We start from the raw sequence: 27,184 nt of genomic DNA on the forward strand, positions 1-27,184 counted from the left end.
TATAGGAAGATCGCTGCGTTGGAGTGCCAATGAGACCCCTTCCATGCATGCACAGAGCTCCGTCGCTAAGGCATCTCTACAGGAATACAGGACCCTGCATGCCGAGAAATTAACAGCCCCTCGATGGTCACGTAAGATCATTCCAGCCCCGGCATTACCAGCCATACTGAAGGACCCATCAGTATTTAGCTTAATCCACCCCAGCTCCAAAGGCCTCCATCTTTTCTCCTCTGGTGCACTAATGACTCCTTCGGCTGGCACCAGTTTTTCATATACAATTGGAGATTTGCCTTTTGCTGGATCTGCTCGTGGGTAAAGCTTAATTCCAATCAGGGAATCAACGTAGCTTCGCAAGAAACGAATAGAGGCCTCCATAGATGGTGCAGGCTTGCAGTGCACCACTTCATTCCGGACAAACCAACTCCTCCAAAATATCATCAAAACCATCATTCGCCCCACATCATTCAACGGCTCTAGAACATGAAGCAGCCACTCCTTCCCATTATGCTCTATAGATTCTATCTCCGGGATCATCCATACCTTAGCCATAGCGAGATACAAGTCTCGACCAAACTGGCAGTTGACGAAGGGGTGAAAGTTATCTTCTTCCTCCCTCCCACAAACTGGACACCTGCTCCCAACCTCGAACCCGATTTTGTGTTTCCTCTGCCAAGTAGGGAGTGAGTTAGTAGCTAATCTCCAAGCAAAGTTGCGAACCGATGGCGGCGCCCAGCTTTTCCAAATAAAGTCCCAACACTTCCGCTGACCGGACGGTGACGAACTGGAGGATACATCCGTCGCCAGGTGTGCTTCCTCAAAGGCCAGAGTGTAGGCCGATTTAACAGTGAACACACCATGTTTACCTGGTCCCCATGCGATCACATCTTCCTCCAGCCTCGGAGATGCTCTGATCTTCGCGATCTCTTGTACATCTGCATCGACAAAATATTCATTCAACAGCTCATAGTTCCAGGAACCGTTCTGATTTAACAGGTCCGAAACAAATCGAATATGACACCTTCCCTGTGTTTATAATGTACTACTCCCTTCGTTCACTTTTGTAAGTCATTTTAGACAGCTCAAAATGGGCAGTTTTGTACATTGTCTGAAATGTCTTCAAGGTCTTATAAAAGTGAATAGAGAGAGTAATGATTAATGTTAGATAATAACGAGAATAAATGAGACACGAGAGACACGGATTTTTACGTGGAAAGCCTTGCGGGAGAAACCACGGACGCACGAAGGTGCAATCACTATGATGAAGAACTATTACAAGCACGAGACGACAGACCGTCTGAGGTGCGACTACATGGGGTATATAAGAGGGCAATACATGAGAGTCCTTAGAGGACAAGTAAACGAGTTGTACTCGTACGCATCGGTACCAACGCAAAGGCCCACTCCGTATGTACTACATCTATCCAATACGGTATAGTTTGGCTCACAATTTAACAATCTCCACCTTGAGCCAAATTCCCTTCAGTAGTCGAAGAAAGTAGATAACTCCATCCAAATCAGTATAAACACCTTGTGCGTCAAAGTCCATAGGACTAGTGAGAAATACCAACTAAGCCTGAGCAAAGCTCAAACTTATTGGTCGGAACTGGCTTTGTCATCATATCAGCAGGATTATCATGAGTACTTATCTTGCATACCTTCAAATAGCCTTCAGCAACAACATCTCAAATATAATGAAATCTAACATCAATGTGCTTTGTCCTCTCATGATACATTGGATTTTTTGTAAGATATATGGCACTTTGACTGTCAGAAAATACGGTAGGGCAAGATGAATCTCCACAAAGCTCAGTGTATAAACCTTTCAACCAGATAGCTTCTTTGCATGCCTCAGAAATAGCCATATACTCAGCATCAGTAGTGGAACAAGCAACAATAGACTGCAAAGTTGCTCTTCAACTCACAGCACAACCACCAATGGTGAAAACATAACCTGTGAGTGATCTTCTCTTATCCAAATCACCAGCAAAATCAGAATCAACAAAACCAACAAGTCCATCTCCAGTTTTCCCAAACTGTAAATAAGCATTAGAAGTACCACGTAGGTATCTGAAAATCCACTGAACTGCTTTCCAATGCTCTTTTCCAGGGTTAGCCATGTATCTACTGACAACACTCAATGCATATGATAAGTCAGGACGGGAACAAACCATGGCATACATAAGTGAACCAACTGCACTCGAATAGGGAACTCTAGATATGTACTCAATATCTACACCTGACTTAGGACATAAAGCTGATGATAATTTGAAGTGTGCAGCTAACGGAGTACTCACCGGCTTGGCATTATGCATATTAAAACGACGAAGAACTTTACCAATATATCCATTCTGACTGAGATACACTTTTCCAGATGGTCTATCTTTGGATATTTCCATGCCAAGTATTTTCTTTGCTGCACCCAAATCCTTTATCTCAAATTCATTACTCAATTGCTTCTTTAGTTCATTAATCTCTGACATACTCTTTGCAGCAAGTAGCATATCATCAACATAAAGGAGCAAATAAATAGTTGAACCTTTGACAGTTTTCAAATAAACACAACTATCATAATTAGACCTTTTGAAACTTTGAGAGAACATAAAGGTGCCAAATCTCTTGTACCACTGTCTTGGGGATTGCTTCAATCCATAAAGAGATTTCTTTAACTTACAGACAAGCTTTTCTTTTCCAGGAATAACAAAACCTTCATGTTGTTCCATATAAATATCCTCTTCTAATTCTTCATGTAAAATTGCAGTTTTAACATCCAATTATTCAAGCGCAAGATAATGCATGGCAACAATACTGAGTAAAGTGCGAATAGAGCTATGCTTCACAACAGGAGAAAAGACTTCGTTATAGTCAATACCTGGAATCTGACTGTAACCTGTAGCAACTAACCTTGCTTTATATCTTGTCTCATCATTAGGAGAAACACCTTCTTTCCTCTTGAAAACCCACTTGCAACGAATACGTTTCTTCTCTCTAGGCAATTTTACTAAATCCCAAGTACCATTCTTTTCAAGTGATTCCATCTCATCATGCATAACGGTCATCCACTTATTATTATCACCAGAAATAATAGCCTTGGAATATGAAGAAGGTTCAGCATTACCTTCAATTTCTTCTGCAACAGATAAAGCAAAAGAAACAATATTGCACTCTTCAATTAACCTGTTAGGTTTATTAATACCCCGCCTAACTCTGTCACGTGAAAGATTTCAACTGGGCGGAACAATAGGCTGATTTGTACTGGGAGTGACATGATCATCATTAACGGCGGGTTCATCATGTGCATCAACAAGTTCATTACGAGATGTATCAACTGAATCAATAATATGCTCCACCTGAACAGTAGGCTCCTGAACAATAGGCTGTTGTTCACTCTCAACGGGAATATTAGTAGATGAAACATCATGTAAGATAGCAGATTCATTAAAGATAACATTTCTGCTAATAACAACCTTCTGGGTTTCAGGATTCCATAATTTAAAACCTTTAACACCAGACTTATAACCAAGAAAGATGCACTTAACAGCCCTAGGCTCCAATTTTCCATTATCAACATGAGCATAAGCAGTGCAACCAAAAACTCTCAACTGTGAATAATCAGCAGGTGAACCAGACCATACCTCAATTGGAGTTTTCTTATTAAGAGCAATAGATGATGAACGATTAATGAGATAACAAGCAGTGAAAGCGGCCTCAGCCCAAAAACGCCTATGCAAACCTGCATTAGACAACATGCAACAGGCTCTGGAAATAATGGTCATGTTCATACGCTCAGCAACACCGTTTTGTTGAGGGGTATAAGGAACGGTGTACTGTCTGACAATGCCTTCAGACTTGCAATAATTCTTAAATTGCTTAGAACAGAATTCCATACCATTATCAGTGCGAAGTATTTTTACCTTCTTTTCAGTTTGTCTCTCAATCATAATCTTCCACTCCTTAAAAGCTGAGAATGCTTCATATTTATGCTTCAATAAATAAGGCCAAAATTTTCTTGAATAATCATCAATAATAGTCAGCATGTAACTAGGACCACCTAGTGACTTTCTGCGAGATGGTCCCCATAAATCAGAATGCACATAATCAAGAATACCTTCAGTTGTATGGGTCGAAGTATTGAACTTCACCCTCTTGTGTTTGCCGAAGATATAATGCTCACAAAATTTCAATTTACCAGGTTCATATCTATCAAGAAGACCTTTCTTATTTAATTCTGCTAAACCAAGTTCACTCATATGTCCAAGACGCATATGCCAAAGGTTAGCAGCATCACAATCAGAATTCTTTGAAATAACTGGAGTAGCGTTACCTGAAACGGTAGAACCTCGAAGGTAATAAAGACCATTGGTCGAACTTAAGTCACCTTTCATCACAACAAGGGAGCCTTTGGTGACCTTCAAAACACTATCTCCACCTGAATACTTGTACCCCTTTGCATCAAGGGCACTAACAGAGATAAGATTTCTCTTCATCTTCGGAATATACCGAACATCTGTCAAAGTTCTGATTATGCCATCAAACATCTTGATTCGAATAGAACCTATGCCTTCAATCTTGCATGGTGAATTATCAAAACCCAAAACTGAACCAGCAGAACTAGTGGAATCAAAAGTATTAAACCAATCTCTATGTGGACACATATGAAAAGTGCATGCGGTGTCAAGTACCCACTCATCATTGGTCTCAGCACATCCAGCAATAACGACAAGAGCATCATCGGAACTATCATCACGAGCAACGTTAGCAGAATTTTCATCTCGTTTGTTACCTTTCCTCTTTACCTTGTTCTGCAATTTGAAACACTCTGAGATGTCATGCCCGTCTCTCTTGCAATATCTGCAATATTTCTTGTCTCTGGATTGCGACCGGCCCCTATAGCCGTTTTTACTTTTGCCTCTGTTTTCATTATTGGAGTTCTTCTCCTTTGTCCTGCCATGAACAGATAATCCCTCTGCTTGGGATGAACTTGAACCATCATGAGGCACCATTAGTTTCATCTTCTCCTTAGAGTTCAAAGTTTCATAAACTTCATTAAGTGTGAGAGTATCACGAATGTATAATATGGTGTCTCTAAAATTGGTATAAGAACTTGGCAGTGAACAAAGTAACATTAGAGCAGTATCTTCCTCTTCATACTTAACCTCCATTGCAGCTAGATCAGATATGATCTCTTTAAATTCTGAAATATGATTCAAAACATTACCTCCCTCGGGTAACCTGTGCAGGAATAATTTTTGTTTTAGATGCATCTTGCTGGTGAGATCTTTAGTCATGCAAATCCCTTCCAGCTTTAACCATAGAGCGGCGGCAGTTTTCTCGCTCAAAACTTCCTGCAAAATATTATTATGCAAATGGAGTTAAATTTGTGACAAAGCCTTACAATCAATTCTTTTCTCCTCAGCAGTCCAGTCCTCAATTCGGTTCTTCCCAAAACTATCCAGTGCTACATCATAGTCGGCATGTGCCAACAATGCCCGCATCTTGATTTGCCATAGGGTAAACCTTGTGTCACGGTCCAACAACGGAAAATCGTACTTCATGGATGCCATGAGTTGATAAACTGTGCGCAAAGTAGTACAAATCGAAGTAGAATAATTCTTGACAGAATTTAATATGCGGACAAAAGAACAGAGTAAATAGCACCTGGTAGTCGCTGATGGCCGTAGCAATTGAAGATGGAAAAGGTAGATGAACTAGTAATCAACTAGTAGTCCTTCACGTAGCAGTACTAGTTTGAGTACTAGTACTTGCTTATGTCTTCACGTGTAGCACGACAACTCGGTGGATAAGGTGATGCCTTGGAACTTGAGTCTTGGGGGATCTGCACGTGATATGAACGAAACACCTCGGCGGGATTTGGGATTGGACCGATCGCGCGGCGGACGGCACGCAGGAAAGAAACTCTTGAACTCCTGTCCTCAGTTTTGTATATCACTTGTTAGATAATAACGAAAATAAACGAGACACGAGAGACACGGATTTTTACGTGAAAACTCTTGCGGGAGAAAACTACGGACGCACGAAGACGCAATCACTATGATGAAGAAGTATTACAAGCACGAGACGACAGACCGTCTGAGGTGCGACTACATGGGGTATATAAGAGGGCAATACATGAGAGTTTTTGGAGGACAAGGAAACGAGTTGTACTCGTAGGCATCGGTACCAACGCAAAGACCCACTCCGTATGTACTACGTCTAGTCCAATACGGTATAGTTTGGCTCACAATTTAACAATTAACGTCCAAAATTTTGAAACTGAACTTTTATATTGTATTTTACTTTTTGCAACTATTATGTTTTTAGTCTGGTCTTTTAGATCCGGCGGAATTGTCACCTATTTCATCGATTTGCCTGCCAAAATTTACTTCCATCCGTTTTCCCTTTTGGGGAAATATCAAAGGCCATATATTAAAGTTGACAAATTCTTAAAAGATCATCTTACTGAAATTAAAAATTACACATCCGTCTTTGAAAAAAAAAGGACGATCTATACATCAGTTAACTCAAATTACTTTATGTTTCGGTCACTTTTTCTACGAAGTGCCCGCGCATTACTATTATAAGTACAAAGTAAAGGATACAACATGCACGCAGACACCGCTCGAAAAACATCGTGAGACGGACACCTGTGACCTGTCCAGGCACAAACACAAAAAAGACCCCAAGAAAAAGGCAATTGCAAGAAGGGAAGCCCTCAGGGATGCCAAGCTCCACCACGGCCAATGCCGCCGGGAAGGATAAAGACGCGCCACCTGTTTCTTAGACGTACTGATACTGACCAGGTACACGTTAACCCAGCACCGGTGTATCCTAGCTTGCCTCTACGAACTGATTGATCCACTGGAACTAAAGGCTCATGACTGTCCCACCTCTTCACAGTGCATGCATGTACATGCACATGCATGCAAGCTTTGCTTGCTCGGTGACTACATGCATGCACATGCATATAAACCCATCTTGCCGTGGGATTTATGATCGTAATGCTTCAACTTGTAGAAACAAATATGCAAACAGGGTAGCAAACTACAAATCTTGACACATGGCTTCTATAAATCTCCATCTCTTTTTCTACTTAACATAAATAGCATAGCGTTTTGTTGTCAACAAGAAAATATAACACTCCCTCCGAGCGGAAATAAGTGTCGTGATCACACTTATTTCAGATGGGAGGTAGCATTTTATAATTACTAATAGAACTCAGCTGGAATATATGTAAGCTAGTGATATATTTGGTCATATCAGAGGCAGGTATGTTTGGATCTTATGCCTCCATACGAAAATAAAACCAAGTTTCTTTCCAAGGAAGAAAGAATTCTAGTATTCGTATGTGTTACCTAACTGAAGAAATGAACAAGCAAAAAAACAAAAGGAATATTATTTTTCAAGGAAGAATGGATTATGGGAGTGTTCACCCCTAAAAGAAATAAGAAGAATTAGAAAATACAGAAAATTAATGTTGTGCAACTATGACTAACAATAACAAATCATAAATACTTATTTCAAAGTCTTTCTTTTATGCGGGAAGTAGAATATTATACTCAAAATTTGCACACAAATTACACAAGTCATGTATTCTTCTGTACTGTGAAAAATAAGTGTAAGCTAGTGCAACCTTAGTAATAGATATGACTAGGAAAATGAATTCTATTTTAAGTAACGAACACAAAATTTAATAGTGTTACACCATCGAAGTCAAACCGATGCCACATGCACAAATATAGAAGAAAATCCTACAACCAAAAAATTTGTGGATACTTATTTCTTATCTATAAACAAATACATTATACTAAGACCAACTATGAATAAAAAAACTTATGTTATTCTAAGATAGAATGAATTAAGGGCATTGGTATTACCTAAAATAAGAAATAAAAACACATGCTTTCTTTTTACGGAAGAATGAATTATGAGAGTGGTAAATCAAAAATAAAGTGAAAATAATTAATAGTATACAAATATCCCTAACTTGAACAAAAATCATAAAGACTTACTATCAAACTCTTCCGTTATATGCAACAATAAGAATATGCAAGAGCATGTATAAAGTAGTACAACTTTAGTAATAGTTATAATTTATTTCATTAATTACATATTTAGATTTTGTTTCAAGTTTCTAACATAATATTAAGTCATGACATAGGATTGAGCATCAAACCGCTGACGTGTGAACAAATAAAAGCAAAAAAATCAATAACAACAAAAGTACTACGCAGGAAAAGAAACAGAAGCCAGAGGCACAAGCGGGAATTTTTTCTTTATTTTTTTCCTTTCTTATCAATAGTCCGACACATATATTAGCATGAAAAATAAATTTTATTTTAGGTACCTATCGCGAAATTAAGTAGTGTCACAAGTTTGCAACATCAAACCACAGTCACCTACACAAATATAGGAGAATGCAAAGGCAAAAAAAATAACGAGTAAGGAACAAAAAAAGGAGACATTTGCACAAGCTAGAAAAGTAGAACTTTTAGAGCCGGAGTCACTTTATTATTAATAGTAATAAATAGAACTATAAACATATGTTATTAGGAGGAATACAAATATCAATTAAAAAAGAAAGACTAATAAAAGTGGTGTTACCCGAAACAAAAGAAAAAATAAACACAAATTTATTCGAAGTAAAATTCGAAGTAAAATTTTGTAACAGACATCGGTATTACCTACAAGAAGAAATAAAATGAAGAAAGAAATGTCAATATTGAAAATAATCATCTCATGGCACCTACGAAACTGAATTGTAACACGCACGCACGTGCGGACACACACACCACAAACAAACGCGCGTGCGTGCACTCACACAACACAAACACTCACGCACAAGCGCACGTGCACATGTTACACACCTCTGGCAAATTAATCCTGTTTTGGGCTATTCTGGCTAATTAATCGATCTTTGTACATGCACCACTATGGGTGCTTGCGAATTCAGCCTGGTTGTGCGTGGAATGTGGGCTGTCAGTCCAATATCAGCCAACCTTCGTACATGGGCTTATAAGATGTTGATCGCCACAAAATTAAGACGTGAAGCCTGGTTAGATGGCACTTCCGGTTCCTCGAGTAATGATAGAGACGATGAATCATCTTGGGAAATACTATGGAAGAAGCCAGACCCAGGTAAAATTCGCATGTTTCTTTGGAGACTAGTGAAGCGTTCGTTGCCCACTGAGGATGTGAGGGCACACACAAAAATGTCAACGACTAGTTCCTGTGCTTTGTGTGGAGCTGCAGACTTCTGGACACATTCGTTGCTTGAATGCACCATGGCGTGGCAAGGTGTGTCTAGGCACTTGTCGATGGTGAGTTGGCAGAGCACCTGTGTGAAACATCTGAACCAAGCACCAAGCAGTGGCTCTTTTGGATGATAGATACATTATCACACGACGCCTTTGTTAAATTATCAGTGATTTTATGGGCAATATGGTGGGCAAAGAGACAAGTGATATAAGAGGAAATTTATCAGAGTCCTTCAGCTACATATGAATTTATTAAGAGATTCATAGCAGACCTTGATCTAATATCACAGAAAGGAGTCAGGGCACCTACCGAGGCTAGAACCGCAACAGCTAGACCGAGAGCTCCGTCGCAATGGTGTGCAAAAATTCACGTTGATGCAAGTGTCGTCAAATCCGCGATGAGAGGTTCCGCGGTAGTAGTATGCCGTGATGAGTCAGGACTATATCTGGGAAGTTCTTCTTTGAATGTTCAAGGGATTATTGATGTGGCTACACTCGAAGTAATGGCGTGTAGAGAAGCTTTATCTCTGGCTGAGGATTTGATGATCCAAAAATTTGTAATTGCTTCTCACTCAAAACAGGTGGTGAATGATACTGGAAGAGGAACAAATGGTAACTGCGGGTGCATCATTAGCGAGATTAAGCAATGAGCGAGGTTTTTCAATTGTACCTTTGTATTTGAAGATCGAGCATCTAATACTGATGCAAATAGGTTAGAGCAACTCTAGCAGACCCCGCAAAACGTCCTGACCCGCAAAATAACCGCCAAATCACGGGTCGGGGCTAGAAAATCTGCACGAGCACACCCCGTATCCCGCTCCGGCCCGCAAATTTTTTTGCGGGGCGCGGCAAATCTTCTCCCCCAACCTCTATCTTCACGGGCTGGGAGGCCGACCCGAGCTCAACCCTTATCCCGCGTGAGATTTGGCGGGAGGGACATTTCCGCGCGGCCCTTCCCGCTCCCCGCACCCTCCGCCACCATTGCCCCCACACCGCAAGCTCCGACTGCTCCTCCCCGGCCGTCCCTCGCCGCCATGGACGACCCCATGCTGTCCCCCGTTACTGTCGAGGTCGAGCACGCCCCTTCCCCTCGGGCCGATCTCGTCGCCGGCCATGTTGGCCCCGCCGCCGTCGCCCAAGCCCACGCCGCGCCGTGATATGGCAAGGAGAAAAATCTTGAAGAGAAGAATGGTGGCGTCGGCCGGTCCGTGCTACAGTTCCGGTGATGTTTTCTCCGCTCCATATGGTGGCAATGTGGATGATTTCGGTGCTGGAGTTGGACAAGCGCCGAAGGTGGATTCGGTGGCGCCGATGAACTCCAAGGTGGACTCGATGGCGCGGAGTGAAGATCGATCAAGATGATGCTGGACATGGGCGCAAACCTTTTGCAGGGCCCTCTTTTGCGTTAGCCGTAATGAACTTGGCTTCTATTTGCGCGTAAAACTATTATGCCGTTTGAATTTAAACTTGTTTGTGAAATCCTATGTCAAATGCGAGATTTGCAGTTTATCTGTTTGCGGGTCGTTACGGTGGTGTCCGAGCAGAACCCGCATAGCCGACCCGTAAAAAAGCATATTCCACGAATATACTTTTTTACGAATCCGTTTGGGGGGTCTGCATCTGTGCCAGGCCGCGCCGGCCCACAAAAGCGGTTTTGCGCGAACTGCAAACGTGTTTTGCGGACCGGCGGGATACGGGGTCTGCTAGAGTTGCTCTTAGCTAAGTTCTCCAATATACTAGATCAGGGGCGATATTTATGGTTGATTCATCCCATGATTTTTTTTTTACCCCTTTATGTGGTTTATGATCAATAAAATTTAGCTTCACCTTAAAAAAACTGACTGAAGAATAGCACAAAGCGTTGGAAAAATCAACGTCGCCTTTCTCCTGCACTTGCTACACGCATCCAGAAGCTCGTCGCTGCTTCTCACACCTTCGTAGCAAGAAAAAGGTTGTTGACACAACTGCCAGGAATTAGTCGCTCGTGGGAGCCAGAATATGTGGGCGAACACGGTCATTTGCTTGTCACGAATAATCGCTGTAGCAAATTTGACCTTCCGTTATTTCTCCACAAAAGGTTTTTGCATAGCTCAAAAAATATAGTACTAATGAACTAGTATGTTTCACGATAAATCATATATCACCTAAGTCCAAAATTACTTCTTATATCTCTCTAGATACGGATGCATCTAACACTAAATGTGTCTATATACAGATATATCTAACACTAAAACATGTCTAGATACAACCGTTCTTAGATAAATCTATGACCAGTAATTGGGATGGAGGAAGTAAATTATTTGGAAATTTGATGCATGGAACAAGCAGAAAAGGTGCATGGTCAAAATTGCTACTTTAAGAGGTTTTGTGTTGGGTCGGGCTACTTTAAAGACGTTTCGTGTTGGATCGGGCTTTGGCATTAGCTAGGCGATCGGAGGCGGTAGGGAGAGAGCCATGGTGGCAATGTTGTTGCCAGCCATCGAGGGCTTCCGGATGCCTCGAGGGGTGGATTTGTCGCGGGTCAGGGCAGACGCTCGGCAGTAGGGCATCCGCCTCCTTGGTGGTCTTGAACCGAATAGAGGCCCAAGCCTCCGCGATCGAGGGATCCGCAAGGACCCTGAGCCACAACACTTGTCTCTTGGCGAATGCCGTCGTAACGTCAACGAAGACCTATACCACATCTTATTCCATTGTACCTCGGCTCAGTTCATGTGGAGCTGTCCTAGAGAAGTCTGGGGCAATGGGTGGTGTCCGACTAGCTTCCCTGAGTTCTATCAATACATAGCCGCTTGCTCTGGCCAGGGCCATAGAATGATGTGGGTGAACTTTAGGGCCTTTGGTGTGGTACTTGTGGTGTATTAGGAATAAACTTGTCATTAAGCATGTTTGCCCAACCAATACCACTGCTGCGATTTATAAATTATTAGGGTTCTTGCAGTTATGAAAACGACTATGCAGGCAAGGAGTTGGCGGCGCATCGGCCATTTAACCTCCTTGAGGATTGTATCTTTTATTTCGGGTGTGTTTTGTTGTTGCTCATAGTTGAAACTTCCTTCTCTTTCTTTGTGTACCCATGTAACTTCTTCTAGACTTCCCTTTGTGGTTGGACTTGTATCGTGGTTGTTGCTTTATCTATAAAGCGGGGCGGGGAGTCTTTTTAGACAATGCCACCGTACCCTGCGCCCGGTGCCGCTCCGCCTCGGTGAGTCATTTCGAGCCCTTCGACGACGAGGAGGACACGCCACGCGACCGTACTCTGTGCATTTTTAAACCGAACCGAAAAACCATACCAAAAATAAACCGAACCGAACCAATTTTATGGTTTTTATGGTTTTTGGTTTTGGTATGGTATGAACTTTTCGTGCCGTTCTGAACTCTGGTTTTTATGTTATATACCGAAAAAACCGAATGGTTAACCGAATAAACTGAAGTCAAAATAAATTTATATTTTTTGAGGCAAACAACCATACAAGTTATCATTTTTCTTATACATGAGTCAAATTCACTACCAAGCACGTACATTTTTCTTGTAACATAATCATTTTTCTCTTTAATAAATGCTAAGCACGTCCATAACAATCAAGGGACGAATCCACTCATGCATATATACTTATATATATAGTTATTTGTGTAAAATAGTATGTGTTTTCAGTCATAAATTTATAAATTGTTATGACGTCATTTTCAAATTCATGTCAACTATGGTATATATCGAAACCATACCGAAATGATTTGGTATATACCAAAACCGAACCGTATTTTAATTTCAAACCGTATTTACCAAAGTATTAATACCGTACAAGCCGAAAAACCGTATAAACTAAACCATGTAAACCGAATAAACTGAACGCACAGAGTCGCGACCCACCACCACCGAGATAGTACTCGAGGCGTATGCACATCTTCGACGGGTCTGGACTCCACTCTCTCTTCACCATGGTGGGGCGCCATTTAGTGCCGGGGCAGCGAGGACGGCTGCACGCGATGTCCGATCTGAACACCATACTTGTGCGAAGGGACGACATCGTGGGACCCGAGTCGATCAATGAGCTCGACATCATGGTACGAAGGTACTGCAGGAATCGTAAGTTATATATATAGTTTTCTTTCAGATTTTTTTAGTTACTTTTCATGTCGGGTCGCATTGAGGGTGCATCGTAGGCCTCTGGTTAAGAAGCTCGAAAAAAGGTTGGAAAATCTATACCTACTAATAAACCGCCTATCGCTTCTGGCGATCCGTCAAGAAAAATATCCCCGAAGTTGCTACAAATTACTCACTATGTCATCCATAAGTAAAAAAAAAGATTCACTTTGTCGGATCAAAAGTTGCCTCCTGCTATGTTGTTTTATAGATGTGAGACGGGTATAAACCATAGATCCTCGAGCTATAAATGTTTAGAAAATCATAAAATGTATGTAAAATCAAAAATGTTTAGAAAAGCATACTTTTTTTGCAGATTCAAAAAATGTTGGTGGTTTTGCAAACCTGTTCGCAAATTATAAAAAAAACATAGTTTGGAATAATTGGTCGGGAAATAAAATCATGTTCATGATTTTGAAAAAGATGATCGTGTATTCAAAGCATATTCAGGAATCTGAAAAAAATGTCCATGTAATTTTAGAAAATGTTCACAAAAAATAAAAGTATTTTCTTTAAATGTTCCCCATTTTTAAAAAAAATCTTTGTTAAGTCAAAAAATGTTAACGAATTCAAAAACTGTTCATACAGTTAAAAATTGTTTGTAAACAAAACTAAGGTTCGTAATTTTTTTGAGAAAATCCAAAATTAGAAAAAACGTTTGTCGATTCAAAAAACTGTTCACCGATTCAAAAGTACATTATGTCTAGGATTTGATTAGTTTTTGAAAGTCTTTATATGTCTTAGCGTTGGGAGTAGTTTGTGGTTGATGAGATTTGTTTTTAAAGTTTTAAACGTTGCCTTGCATAACATAATGACAAGTGTGACATGCACTGGCAAGCTCATAGCCTTGGGATTTACCACGTCGAATGCATTGTGATCACGTGGACATCATCGACGAGGATGAGAAAGAAAGTAAATGGCAACATGGCGAACCACTGTGTGAAAATAGAGTACCCTCATATATCAGGTATTGAGTCATACTTATTTGGCCAGCCCATAATTTGTTTGTCTCCCGTTACAACTCACAGGCATATTTGCTAGTAGTACAATTAATTGGTTGCAGAGAGAGTCTCCGGGCTGGTTGAGGCGAGCTATTCCACTTCACCTGCCACAGCTTCGCACAGTCGGTCGTGTGCCGCACATCCTCCATGCTCGCAGTGTCCCACCGATGATAGACATGTTACGGTGGGCTACCTCCGGACGGCGACGGGTCATGTCAAACGGCGTGCGCGTTTAATTTCAAGCAAGTGGTACACGCGCGCAGTATCCCTGCTTCTTCTCCTCCCACGGGCTGGAACATTCAGCCGAGCTGACCGCGACACCTTTGTCCCATGGAAAAACCGAGGAATAGTGCCCGACAGGTTCGTGTTTGATTAGGCGCGAGGAGACCGGGGGAGCTGATGAGATTAGAAGCGAGCGGAGGATGAAACCTTGCTCAGTCGTCGGACAGCGAGCGGGCGAATGGTTTAATGCATTTTTTATGTGTGTGTGGCGGCGGCATGAGGATCCTCTATCGTTCGGCAGCCTGCCGTTCTATCACTGACATGTGGGCCTGTGGGAAACCTGACCCACATGTCAGCCGCCCAACGTCACCTAGCGCACGACAGAGGAGCCGTGTCCGTGGCGGCGAATGTTATATGCGGGCGCGCGTTCGATTTGTCACGGGCATATCCGTGGGATCGAGCTAGGGTGACCGGTGTGGATAAGACATGACACGAGTGATAGACAGCGACCAGACCCCGAGCCATTTTCGTGGCGACGCTCCTCATTTTCGATGGTCACATTTGTTTGTTTGTTTGCGGACTGATGAAACTACGTACGCGCGAAGTGGATAAGTCCACGTCAAAACCGTTGCTCCGTCGAACTAGCTGATTATTGGCTGATCTCTAGCAGTAATGTACAGTAGTACTACTACTACTGTACTAGGTCTACGCCAAAACAGTTGCTGATTAATTAGTGCAATTAGAATAAACTAATACTACATTCGTCCTGATTTATTGGTCCTCATTGTAATATGTGTCAAATTTTGATCATAAATTTAACTAATAAAATATTTATGCATGTTACAAAAAATTATATCATTAAAAACTATGTTCAAATACGAATCCAATGATACAATTTTTGTTGACATGCACTAACATTTTGTCAGTTAAATTTTTGATCAAAATTTAGCACAAATTGTAAAAGGGACTAATAAATCAGGACGGAGATAGTAAGTCTTTGTTGGAAATAATAATGATTGAACCATCTCGGAGAACCATTCTGACGCGATATGATATGGTGTGTTCAATGTGTGCGTCAGTGCGTGAATCTCGGCACCATAAAAGAAGAACAAGATCATCTACGACTAGCCCTTGAAGGCATATCTATAATCTATAATCCCACTATTTCTAATTCTCTTAACATGCAAACCATTCACCTCACCAAATGTGCTACGTCAGCATCCACTAACAATATTTTTCAGCTCATGCAAACCTTATTCCATTATCATTAGTTCTCTCAACATGCAAGCATCCCACTTCACCGTACACTAACATTTTTTTCAGCCCATGCGAACCATTTCAATACGTTTATTTTTGTCATTGGACATATGTAATACATAAATAGTTGATCCCCACTATTTCTAATCCTCTCAACATGCAAACCATCCACCTCACCAAATGTGCCACGTTGGCATCCGCTAACAATATTTTTCAGCCCATGCAAACCTTATTCCATTATCACTAATTCTCTTAACATGCAAGCATCCCACTTCACCATACACTAACATTTTTTTCAGCCCATGCAAACCATTCCAATATGTTTATTTTTGTCACTAGACATACGCTAGCATGGTATTTCTTCCTGCTAATACCATGGTCATTGTCACGCCCCAAGTAGGTCTTAGCTGTGACAATCGCCACATGCTTATAAATCTCAAGTTTATAGGCATGTTAGGCTAGTAAACAAAAAAAATTCCAGTATGCACAAGAGCCAACTTTATTCATTACTAGCTATTACAAAGGTCATGATACATGCAACTTCTTTATTTATTCCCAACCCGTAGAGCTACTCCTACTGTTCATCATTCTCATCAACACACCCATCATTTTGCTACTTCTGCAAAATCAACAACAATAGCAAGAATGAGTATGATCTCATACTCAGCAAGCACACGGGTAAAAACGGAACCTCTCACGGCAAAAGTGACAAAAACAAAGGGGTTAGTTGTATAGAAAGAGTTTGATGGCAGAGAAAGATAACGGATTTAATTTAAAAAAAGAAAGGAAATAACTGGCATCACATATGACTGCAAGCTTCCCAACCCGGGAGTCACAGGGGTGAAATTTCACACTTTTACGCTCTTAAGAGGGGTACTCCGATGTCGATAGTCTCGACTAGAACCACACATGCGCTAGTAGAGCAGAGCTCTATATTCCCCCAAGAACCAACCACTCGACTTACTAGTGTCGATCGCTCCTACGGATCCATCATCAACACGCTTCCGAACGAGTGTCTTGGACTTAATTTTCCACGTAGGCCAAAACGTCTCGTCCCTTTCTTTGGAGAAACTTTCAGATAGACAAAGTCTCCTGCCTTAAACTCAACTTCTTTGCGCTTTTTATCCGCTTGAGTCTTTTGTCGACTTTGTGCTGCCTTTAGGTGCTCACGAATAATTTGTAATATCTCCTCGGCCTGTTGAACCAAATCTGGGCCTAGATATTTCCTTTCTCCTATTTCTTCCCAGCAGATTGGAGAGCGACACCTCTTGCCATATAATGCTTCATAAGGAGCCATTTTAATACTTGACTGATAACTATTATTGTATGCGAATTTTACCAGAGGAAGTGATTCATCCCATTTTTCCTTGAAGTCTAACACACTTGCTCGCAGCATATCCTCCAATATTTGTATAACTCGTTCTGACTGTCCATCGGATTGAGGATGATATGCCGTACTAAAATTTAACTTTTTCCCACTGCCTTATGTAAACTTTTCCAAAATCTTGAGACAAACCTCGGATCTCGATCAGATGTAATGTCAACAGGAACTCCATAATTAGCAACTATCTCCTTGATGTATAATTTAGCTAATTTTTCAAGAGAAAATGTTTTCTTTACGGGATAAATTGTGCCACTTTGGTCAATCTATCTACTATGACCCATATAGCATCGTATCCTGCAGAAGTTCGAGGTAGTCCCGTGACAAAATCCATACTAATTTCTTCCCATTTCCAAGTCGGGATTTTTAAAGGTTGTAGAAGACCGGCTGGTTTTTGATGGTCTACCTTTACCTGTTGACATATTGGACATTCTAAAACAAATTTTGCTATTTCTCTCTTCATATTGGGCCACCAAAAATTTCCTTTAATGTCATGATACATCTTTGTGCTTCCTGGGTGTACGGTGTATGGTGTGGAGTGTGCCTCTTGCATAATTTCCAACTTTAAATCTGACTGGTCAGGGACACAAATGCGGTTTCTCAGCCATACAGACCCATCACTTCTTATATGAAACTCCGATGGCTTTCCTTATTCTATCCCCTTTCGGAGGTTCAAAAGAAATGTATCATCCATTTGTTTCATCCGGATTTTGTCTTGCAGATTAGGCTTGAGTTGTAATGACATAACAGTGCTAGTTGAATCACGTACATATACTTCTATACCCAATTTCTCCATGTCCCTCAAAATGTCTCTTTGTGTAGTAATTAGACATGCCATGTTGCAAACATTCTTTCTACTAAGTGCATCAGCCACAACGTTAGCTTTACCTGGATGGTAATTTATGTTGATATCATAATCCTTAAGTAACTCTAACCACCTTCGTTGTCGCATGTTTAATTCCTTCTGGGTGAATATGTATTTCAGGCTCTTATGATCTGTATAAATTTCACAGCGTTCTCCATACAAATAATGCCTCCATATTTTTAATGCAAAGATGACAGCACCCAATTCCAAATCATGAGTCGGATAATTTTTCTCATGTGTCTTTAGCTGTCGAGAAGCATAAGCAATTACCTTATTGTTTTGCATAAGCACACAACCCAAGCCTATTTTTAAAGCATCACAGAATATAGTAAATCCAATTCCACTGATTGGCACTGCTAAAACAGGGGCCGTCACCAATCGTCGCTTTAATTCTTGGAAGTTTTCTTCACATTTTTCATCCCAAATAAACTTTGTCCCTTTGCGCGTGAGATGTGTCAAAGGTGCTGCTAGCTGTGCAAAGCCTTCAATAAATCTTCTGTAATAACCTGCTAATCCCAAGAAACTTCTTATTTCTGTAACGGTGGTTGGCCTCTTCCAATCTACTATTGCCTGAATTTTTGTTGGATCTGGTGATATTCCTTCCCCTGAAATAATGTGTCCTAGAAAAGTCACCTTATTTAACCAGAAATCACATTTCTTCAGTTTTGCATATAATTTATGCTTCCTTAATGTCTGAAAAACTATTTCTAGGTGTTGAGCATGCTCTTCTTCTGTCTTTGAATAAATCAAAATATCATCAATAAATACAACTACAAACTGATCCAAAAATGGTCTGAACACTCGGTTCATCAAATCCATGAAGGCCGCAGGAGCATTTGTTAATCCGAATGGCATAACAACATACTCATAATGTCCATATCTTGTGCGGAACACTGTTTTTGGAATATCTCCATCCTTTATTTTTAACTGATGATATCCTGACTGCAAATCGATCTTTGAAAATACTCGAGACCCTTGTAATTGATCGAACAAATCATCAATTCTTGGTAATGGATATCGGTTCTTAATAGTTACCTTGTTTAGCTCCCGATAATCCACACAAAGTCGCCAACTCCCATCCTTCTTTTTCACAAACAACACCGGAGCGCCCCATGGTGACATGCTAGGTCGAATGAATTGTTTTTCTTCTAGCTCCTTAATCTGCCTCTTCAACTCCTTTAGTTCAGCAGGTGACATTCTGTACGGACTCTTTGAGATAGGAGCAGTACCCGAAGTCAAGTCTATACTAAATTCCATTTCTCGGTCCGGTGGTAATCCAGGTAATTCACTTGGAAAAACATCAGGAAAATTTCGTACGACTGGTATTTCTTTGATATCCTTTTCTTTCACTTCTAAATTCATGCTAAATGAGCAGTCAAAAGTTTTATGCTTCGCTTGATAAATGATTTTACGCTGACCAGGCACCTGAATTATCACTCGCTTTCTCTGACAGTCTATGTTCGCTTGATTCTTAGCCAGCCAATCCATGCCCGGTATAATATCAAAATCATGCATATCTAGTACTATTAAATCAACCAAAAATTCTTGCCCTTTTATTACTATAGGATATGCAACACAAATGTTCTTGGCTATTACTTCTGTCATCGGAGATTCCACATGTATCCTTTTCCTTAAAGGGGTACTTTCTAATTCATGACTATCGATAAATTTTGAGGATATAAATGAATGTGTAGCACCGGTATCAAATAAAGTGAATGCGTTGTGTGAGCATACTTGAAGTGTACCTGTGATCACGTTGTTGTCCTCATCTGCATCATGCTGAGTCAAGTGATTCACCTTTGCATGAGGATTTGTCTGTTTCCTGCTTCCAGAGTAATTATTCATGCGTTGAGAGGGTCCACTTGAGTTAGTAGGGGGTGCAGGTAAGTATAATGGAGCTTTCGGTGCTGGCAACGGCTTTGGTGCAATGGACTTTAACATATTCTGATCCGGTGAACTGTGACACTGACTGATCATGTGTCCTTCTCTGCCGCACCTAAAACATTTCCCATGACGATACTCGCACTGGAATGCTGTGTGATTCCCATGACAAATAACACAGTTATTACGTCTAGGCTGGGCTACTGGGTGGTTGTTCGGACGCCAATTCTGCTACATCGATTTCTGTATATTCCCTTGATTTCCATGGTCAACCTTGATCCTCTTACGCTGTTGCTCTACTTCGGCTTGCTCTTCCACATATGCTTGTTCTACAGTTAATGCCTTGTTAGCAATATCTCGAAAAGATTTGAGCTCGAACACCTCCACTCGAGACTTGATTGGTTGGCAAAGTCCTTGAGCGAAACGCCGAGCTTTAGCTTCATCATTTTGGACATAAACAGAGGCATAACGAGCAAGTCTAGAAAATTCTATTTCATATTCCACGACAGATTTCTGGTCCTGTTTTAACTGTAAAAATGATAGCTCCATTTTCCTTTGTACGCTCTCTGGAAAATACTTTCTGTAGAACTCTTCCTTAAATGATCCCCATGTGAATAGATAGCCCTCAGGATACTTCTTTTTATGCACTGTCCACCAATCAAATGCCCCACCTTGTAGCATAAACGTGGCTAATGTAACCTTCTTTTCATCAGGGCAATGCATGGCATCAAAACTTTTCTCTATTTCTGTTAGCCAGTCCTCGGCCTCTATTGGGTTTGCACTACCTTGGAAAACAGGAGGCTTGAGTCGACGGAACTCACGTAATGCGCCCTGTTTGTCTCCATCGAACGACTCCTTTCCTTTAGTTGACTGTTGCACTATATATTCCAGAATTTCAGTCTGCTTCATTTGGGTTTGTTCTTGACGTTGCAAAATATTTATAAGCAACTCATTTGGAAGTGGTTGCTCTGCTGCAGCTGCTAGTGCATTCCGGCCATCACCAGACTGTGATGCTGAGAAATCACCATTGTGACTAGCCATCTATGATACTAGAGGAAGAAATAAATAAAGCTGTCAACATTAGAACATGCATCATATACATATATACCAGGTCTAGCTGATTATTAAAGAGGAAAGCAGTAGTACAATCAAAATTACGCATCCTGTCTACTAGATGTGTTGCTGCCATCCACGTCTCCCTCCAGCCACTCTACTATAGACACCCATACTGCTAGAGTTGTCAACAAGCTAGTGATAGCTAGCCAAAAGGCTACTACCAGAACAGTTCCTAGCAGGTTATATACAAACAGTACTACTACAACCATTTATTTAAAAGCTAGGAACAGTTGCTTCATATCTCTAAGTGCCACCGTTCGCATCCTATTCATGCGCCTGTAGCTTTTCCGCCAGCTTCTCACGGAGGCTTCTGTTCTCTGTCATTAGCTCCATGATTTTACTCTCCTGCTTGTTGGTCAACTCCTCCAACTGATCACGCTCCAGCTTCAGTTTCTTACTCTTGTGTTCTTTTATTTTGAGCCAACGATCCCTGTCCTCTATCTGGAGGTTGAGGTCATGCTTGATCTCATAAACACAGTCATCATGTTCTTGCTCAAGATACTCTAACTCATGCTGCCGGCAAGCCTCATGAAACTGGTTTAGTTGTGTCATCTCTATGTGGTGTTGCTGCTCCTTCTGCACTAGAGTTAGTAGTACCTCCCAGTACTCATACATATGCAGGTCCACCAAAGCAAAGTTAACAGAAAAATGAAGAAACTTGAGTGCTTCCCGTGCAGCAAGGTTGCCAGCATCTTTAGCATCTTCACCATACCCATAGATGGTCTTATAAGAATTATCATCATCTGGGGTGAGCTGCAAATGTACTGCACCTTGGTACCCATCGCCCTCAAAACGCTTCACTGTCGACACTACCGGCGGCTCCAAATGGAAATGTTCAGCTACCTCCTCTAATATGCTCACAAAGTTGAGATGGAAGATTGTATACTCATCCATCCCTGCTTTCAGCACACATTTAGTTCAAAAATAAATACAGACTACATATCAAACATGCTAATTAAGCACAGAAAATAAGCATTCAATTAATCGTTAATTCCTGCTTTACGTACCTAGACTATCCCCTTAGTTAAACCCACATTAGTGTTTATACTTTTTTTAACCTGGCTCTGATGCCAATAAAATTGTCACGCCCCAAGTGGGTCTTAGCTGTGACAATCGCCACATGCTTATAAATCTCAAGTTTATAGGCATGTTAGGCTAGTAAACAAAAAAAATTCGAGTATGCACAAGAGCCAACTTTATTCATTACTAGCTATTACAAAGGTCATGATACATGCAACTTCTTTATTTATTCCCAACCCGTAGAGCTACTCCTACTGTTCATCATTCTCATCAGCACATCCATCATTTTGCTACTTCTGCAAAATCAACAACAATAGCAAGAATGAGTATGATCTCATACTCAGCAAGCACACGGGTAAAAACGGAACCTCTCACGGCAAAAGTGACAAAAACAAAGGGGTTAGTTGTATAGAAAGAGTTTGATGGCAGAGAAAGATAACGGATTTAATTTAAAAAAAGAAAGGAAATAACTGGCATCACATATGACTGCAAGCTTCCCAACCCGGGAGTCATAGGGGTGAAATTTCACACTTTTACGCTCTTAAGAGGGGTACTCCGATGTCGATAGTCTCGACTAGAACCACACATGCGCTAGTAGAGCAGAGCTCTATATTCCCCCAAGAACCAACCACTCGACTTACTAGTGTCGATCGCTCCTACGGATCCATCATCAACACGCTTCCGAACGAGTGTCGTTCTTAGCGGAGAACTCAGACAGTCCCATACCTGAACTGTGACCGGTACAATACATTTGCCGTCGTGACACCAGTTTTTTATAAAATTTACTAGACAAGGATTAGCAAAAGGAAATACATGCAAGACCAAGATAAATATCTCTAGGCTTTCCACAGAAACAACCATCCATGCATGAGCCATTAATCTATGTGCTCACATGCATGTACCAAGGATTTCTCCACCGTGATCATAAACCAAAAAGTAGTACTGTGGTATGCATGCTAGCTTCAAGAGATGTACAGGGATCAAATCACACGAACAGTGCACATTATAGAGCTTCAGAAGTACTACTGGCTATAGAGCATGGCATGAACAGTGAGACAAAACAAGGAATAGGACAGCTAGAAAGGCTAGATGGAACGCATGCTTGCCTGACTCGCTGACTCGCTGCTTCCTCCGAGGGCTCTTGCCGATCAGTGATTCTACTCCATGCAAAGCTAGCTAGTGAACTGGTTTGTATGCTGGGATGAGTACTACAGCGTGCTCTTGCTCCTCTATTTATAGGCATGGTAGGGTGTAGGGGATGGAGCTGGATCACTGTAACTCAAAAATATCAACAGCCTCGGTGTCCCTAGATTTTACAGCTGCTTGTACTTTTACATAACACGTGCCTAGCTGACTCAATAGAGCATTAAATGCTACAGATAAGTGCAAGCTTGAGGTGCAAAATATCTTGTACCACACCCACACGTGGCCCTCCTACCCGAAGGCTCTACCACCATGTTCCTCTAATGCATATCCTTCCACATTAAGGAATTTAGTTGACTACTCTTAGTTAGTAATAACCAATGATTGCCAATGATTGATTTTATCTAATTACGCTGATAATTATTACTCTAGCGTGTGCTAATTTTTGTTAATTATCAAATACCAAAACCTTATTATTTCTAATAAACACGGGCATTACAGTCATAGCATGGCAAAAAAATAAATTGAACGATATGTTCGTTGGGGTGGGCGGTAGGGCCAGCTCGCACGCATCTGTCGTGCCAGAGGGCTGAGACTGTATGTTCGCGCCGTGTTTGCCTCTTGATTCATTTCACAGCGTAGACCACCACCACACTCACACGCTCACAAGATGCATAGGCAAGACCAGAGCTGTGATTTTTGTAACACATTACAAACGCAGACAATCATACATATACGTACACACACTCATCATATAAATGCACGCACTCAAGCCCTACCCTTATGAGCATCTCTGAAACACCGAGCCGATACTTTATCTTGAGATTGACGAAGCCACCACAAACGCTTCCATAGTTGACGTGAACATCTCCAAACATTAGCGAAAAGACTGAAATAAATCCAGAGAGCCGTCAAATTTTAAGATTAAAGAATTCACAACAGAAACTGAACAATCTTTATCTCCACTATTTAAAAACAGTGTAAGATTTTTGTTTCGCTCCTTCAACTTCACCTACGTTCTCGCGTTCGATCCTCCCCGTTTTGATTTTTCCCTTCTCAACTCTACTATGTCCTACCGGTTTCCCATCAAGACCGCCTCAACTGTCTCATGTCTTATTTACTAACCACATAAATTCATGTTTTATTTGATAAGCGAAAAAATATTATCAAATCAAGTCTACGCTTTTGGTACACAATCTCTACTATTAAAGGGAAGTTGGTAGTTGTACGTCTGTTGGTGAAGCCTTCCCTCAACACATCCTACATTAACTCAATCAAATCTTTTGCAGCGCCTCGTGGTGGTTATAAAGTAATTGCATTAACTCAATTAAATAAAATCAAAGCATGCTATATGTCAAACACAGGAGATCATGTAAAATCTAATCTTTTGCATTAACTCAATCATCAAATCACTTTTTGTATTAGAATATGATGAATGTAAGGTATACAAAGGACACTATTGAGTTGAACCACTAGAATATGCATCCTCCATTGCAACGCACAGAAAATTAGTTTGTTACAATAATAATTGAATGACAGGTAAAAATGGCAATTGCCTGCTAAAACTAACTAAATTTTTAACGCATCTATGTATCAATAATGGATGCGCCGTCAAGGTCTGACATAATAGAATATTAGTGCCCTAGTTGTAAATTGTAATGCAGAAAAATTATCAAGTTAGAAGAAATATCTGAATAAGCCTTCCCGCAAAGAAATATCTCAAAAGCCCATTGGTAAAATATTTGCCTTAATCATGCTCACGATCTGAAAGATTAAAATTTCGTTTATTTACTCTTCCAAAACAGCATGGACAATTGAATCAAGAACTTCAAAAATATAACTAGGCAAGTAGCTAACGTTGATCCGACACCAGGCACACATTTGCACATGGCAGGTACGTCAAGTGGAGCTAGTCGAGGGTGTAGCAGCAGTTCTTGAAGGTGTTCATGTCGCGGCTAAAGAGTGGCACGTAGGCGTCCACGCTGCCGTCGCCCAAGAAGGAGGGCAGCAGGATGAGCAGGCCCTCCACCGGCAGGTAGCTGGGCATGAAGAAGAAGGGCCGGCCGCCGCCGAAGTCCATGTCGTAGAACGGGATCCGCAGCCAGCTGTCGACCTCGATGTTGGGGCTCAGCACCATCTCAGCCGCGTCCGCCGTCGCCGCCAGCCGCTCCTTCTCCACCGCGCCCGAGTTGGCGAAGTCGATGAAGGACTTGAAGTAGCCGTCGTTGATACGGGCCACCTCCCGGCTGATGAGCTCCACCGCGTGCTTCAACGGCCTGGCCACGAGTTCACCCGCCGTCGTGGTGGGCCGCGCCCAGAGGATGACGTTACCGGTGTATCCGTCCGGCACCTGCGGGCTCATCCGCGCTCTCCCGTCCACCGCGATGGCGACGCTGGTGCTCTCCCCGCCGTCGAGCCCGCGCGCCATCGTCATGGTCCGCCACAGGTGCGCCACCACGCACTGCAGGGTGCTGCACGGCCTGGGCGCGCCCGCCGACGCCTGCGCCTTGAGCCTGGAGATGAACTCCCGGCTAAAGTGCACCTTGTTCACCACCACCTCGTCGTCGTCGCCGTCCGCACGGACAACGTCGTCGTGCACCTTTTCGTAGGGCTTGAACTCGACGCCACGGTGCTCGTACTCGACGTGCAGCGGTTCGAGGGGATGGAAGAAGGAAGCGCGGTCGTGCACCGGGACGGGGTCGACGGCGGCGCCGCGGGTGGCCTGGCTCCAGGCGACGAAGAAGTTGCCGGTGGAGCGGCCGTCGGACACGATGTGCTGCGTGGTGAACCCCACGACGAGCGACCCGCACGAGAAGCGCGTGACCTGGATCAGCATGAGCTCCTCGGGGCCGTCATCGCCGCTGGGGTGCAGGCTGAGCACCTCCGGCGTGGGCTTGAGCGGCATGACGCTGTCGAGCGCCACGTCGGCCGTCGCCTCCACGAAACGCGCGCCGGCGTCGTTGAGCAGGATAACGCGTTCGCCGTTGGCGTCCACGCCGAGCTGGCCGGCCCACTCGCGGTAGTCCACCAACGCCCTGGCCAGCCCGGCCTCGAGGACGTCATTGGGCGGCGCCGGTGCGTGGAAGGCATAGATGACGGAGATGTACGTGTCGAAGTTGGCCTTGTCGAGCACGGTGAGCGGGACGACGTCGGCGGTGCAGCCTGGAGCGACGCCGCAGGCGCCGTACTCGGGCTTGACGGCCTTGGACGAGTGCACGGTGATCTTCATGTCAACAGTGAACGTGCGTAAGAATGAGCTTTCTTGCTGAGCAAAGGTAGCTCGGCTGGTGTTCTTCCTGGTACAAGCAAGGTAGTAGTAGTGTGTGATTATTGGATGGTGAGACTGGATGAGCAGATGTCGAGTGTTATATAGAGCCGGAGGGCGATGCATGCTTGCATGCATTTCCTGAGACATTCCATTGGAGCAACCGGGGTTGGAATTGGATTGGTCAAAAGACATTTCTTTAGGTAGGTGGGGGATGGACATTTTCTTTTGCTATTGGCGAATTGAGTTGACCATGCATGACATTTTCTAGCCGTCGAGAAGAGAGGAAACAGGAGTAGTGGCAGCATCGTTAGTACCGGTGAGGCTGGTTGTAACGAGTATCATATGCATGATATTAATATAAACCTTCGTAATACATAGTATTATAAATTAATATTTTAGGTTGTCTTATTAATTGCTTTGCATGACATAAAGTAGTGCAATATTTAATATGATGTGGTATCATGATATGATACATGATACCACACACTCTCTCTCCTTATTTAATTATGTGTCATATCATTTAAAAATCTAGTTGGCATACATGATACCGCTTATGATACTCTCATTACGATCAGGCTGAGCAGAGGATGAGATCGGGACGCCGCGTTCAGATCTTAGACAGTGACCGTTGTGAATGT

The 27,184-nt window shown here is 42.2% G+C and overlaps 3 protein-coding genes across 3 annotated transcripts; all 3 read right to left on the minus strand.

Annotated features, from left to right (window-relative positions):
* Window positions 1–65: 65 nt before the first annotated feature.
* Window positions 66–19,606, minus strand: LOC119358225. Its single transcript, XM_037624874.1, has 6 exons — window positions 19,269–19,606; window positions 18,142–19,040; window positions 17,212–17,354; window positions 793–981; window positions 159–666; window positions 66–76 (listed from the first exon to the last, which is right to left on the minus strand). The coding sequence occupies exons 1-6, from the start codon at window positions 19,604–19,606 to the stop codon at window positions 66–68; spliced, it is 2,088 nt and encodes a 695-aa protein (XP_037480771.1).
* A 1,479-nt stretch (window positions 19,607–21,085) lies between these two features.
* LOC119352102 (outer spore wall assembly protein SHE10-like) lies at window positions 21,086–23,377 on the minus strand. Its single transcript, XM_037618834.1, has 2 exons — window positions 23,242–23,377; window positions 21,086–22,011 (listed from the first exon to the last, which is right to left on the minus strand). The coding sequence occupies exon 2, from the start codon at window positions 22,007–22,009 to the stop codon at window positions 21,380–21,382; it is 630 nt and encodes a 209-aa protein (XP_037474731.1). The 5' UTR covers window positions 22,010–22,011; window positions 23,242–23,377; the 3' UTR covers window positions 21,086–21,379.
* Window positions 23,378–25,105: 1,728 nt separating this feature from the next.
* LOC119356687 (agmatine coumaroyltransferase-1-like) lies at window positions 25,106–26,628 on the minus strand. Its single transcript, XM_037623666.1, has one exon. It carries the CDS (start codon window positions 26,505–26,507, stop codon window positions 25,188–25,190), a length of 1,320 nt encoding a protein of 439 aa, XP_037479563.1. The 5' UTR covers window positions 26,508–26,628; the 3' UTR covers window positions 25,106–25,187.
* Window positions 26,629–27,184: the final 556 nt, after the last annotated feature.

Source organism: Triticum dicoccoides, chromosome 2A, assembly GCF_002162155.2.
Source record: "Triticum dicoccoides isolate Atlit2015 ecotype Zavitan chromosome 2A, WEW_v2.0, whole genome shotgun sequence".
Classification (NCBI taxonomy): Eukaryota; Viridiplantae; Streptophyta; class Magnoliopsida; order Poales; family Poaceae; genus Triticum; species Triticum dicoccoides.

Coding starts and splice junctions, on each gene's coding strand:
- LOC119356687 (XM_037623666.1), bottom strand. CDS start 26,507: ATGAAGATCACCGTGCACTCGTCCAAGGCCGTCAAGCCCGAGTACGGC.
- LOC119352102 (XM_037618834.1), bottom strand. CDS start 22,009: ATGGATGAGTATACAATCTTCCATCTCAACTTTGTGAGCATATTAGAG.
- LOC119358225 (XM_037624874.1), bottom strand. CDS start 19,606: ATGGATTGGCTGGCTAAGAATCAAGCGAACATAGACTGTCAGAGAAAG. Junction 17,355..18,141: donor CAACATAAATTACCATCCAG/GTAAAGCTAACG, acceptor AGTTTACATAAG/GCAGTGGGAAAAAGTTAAAT. Junction 667..792: donor AAGCACACCTGGCGACGGAT/GTATCCTCCAGT, acceptor CCTACTTGGCAG/AGGAAACACAAAATCGGGTT.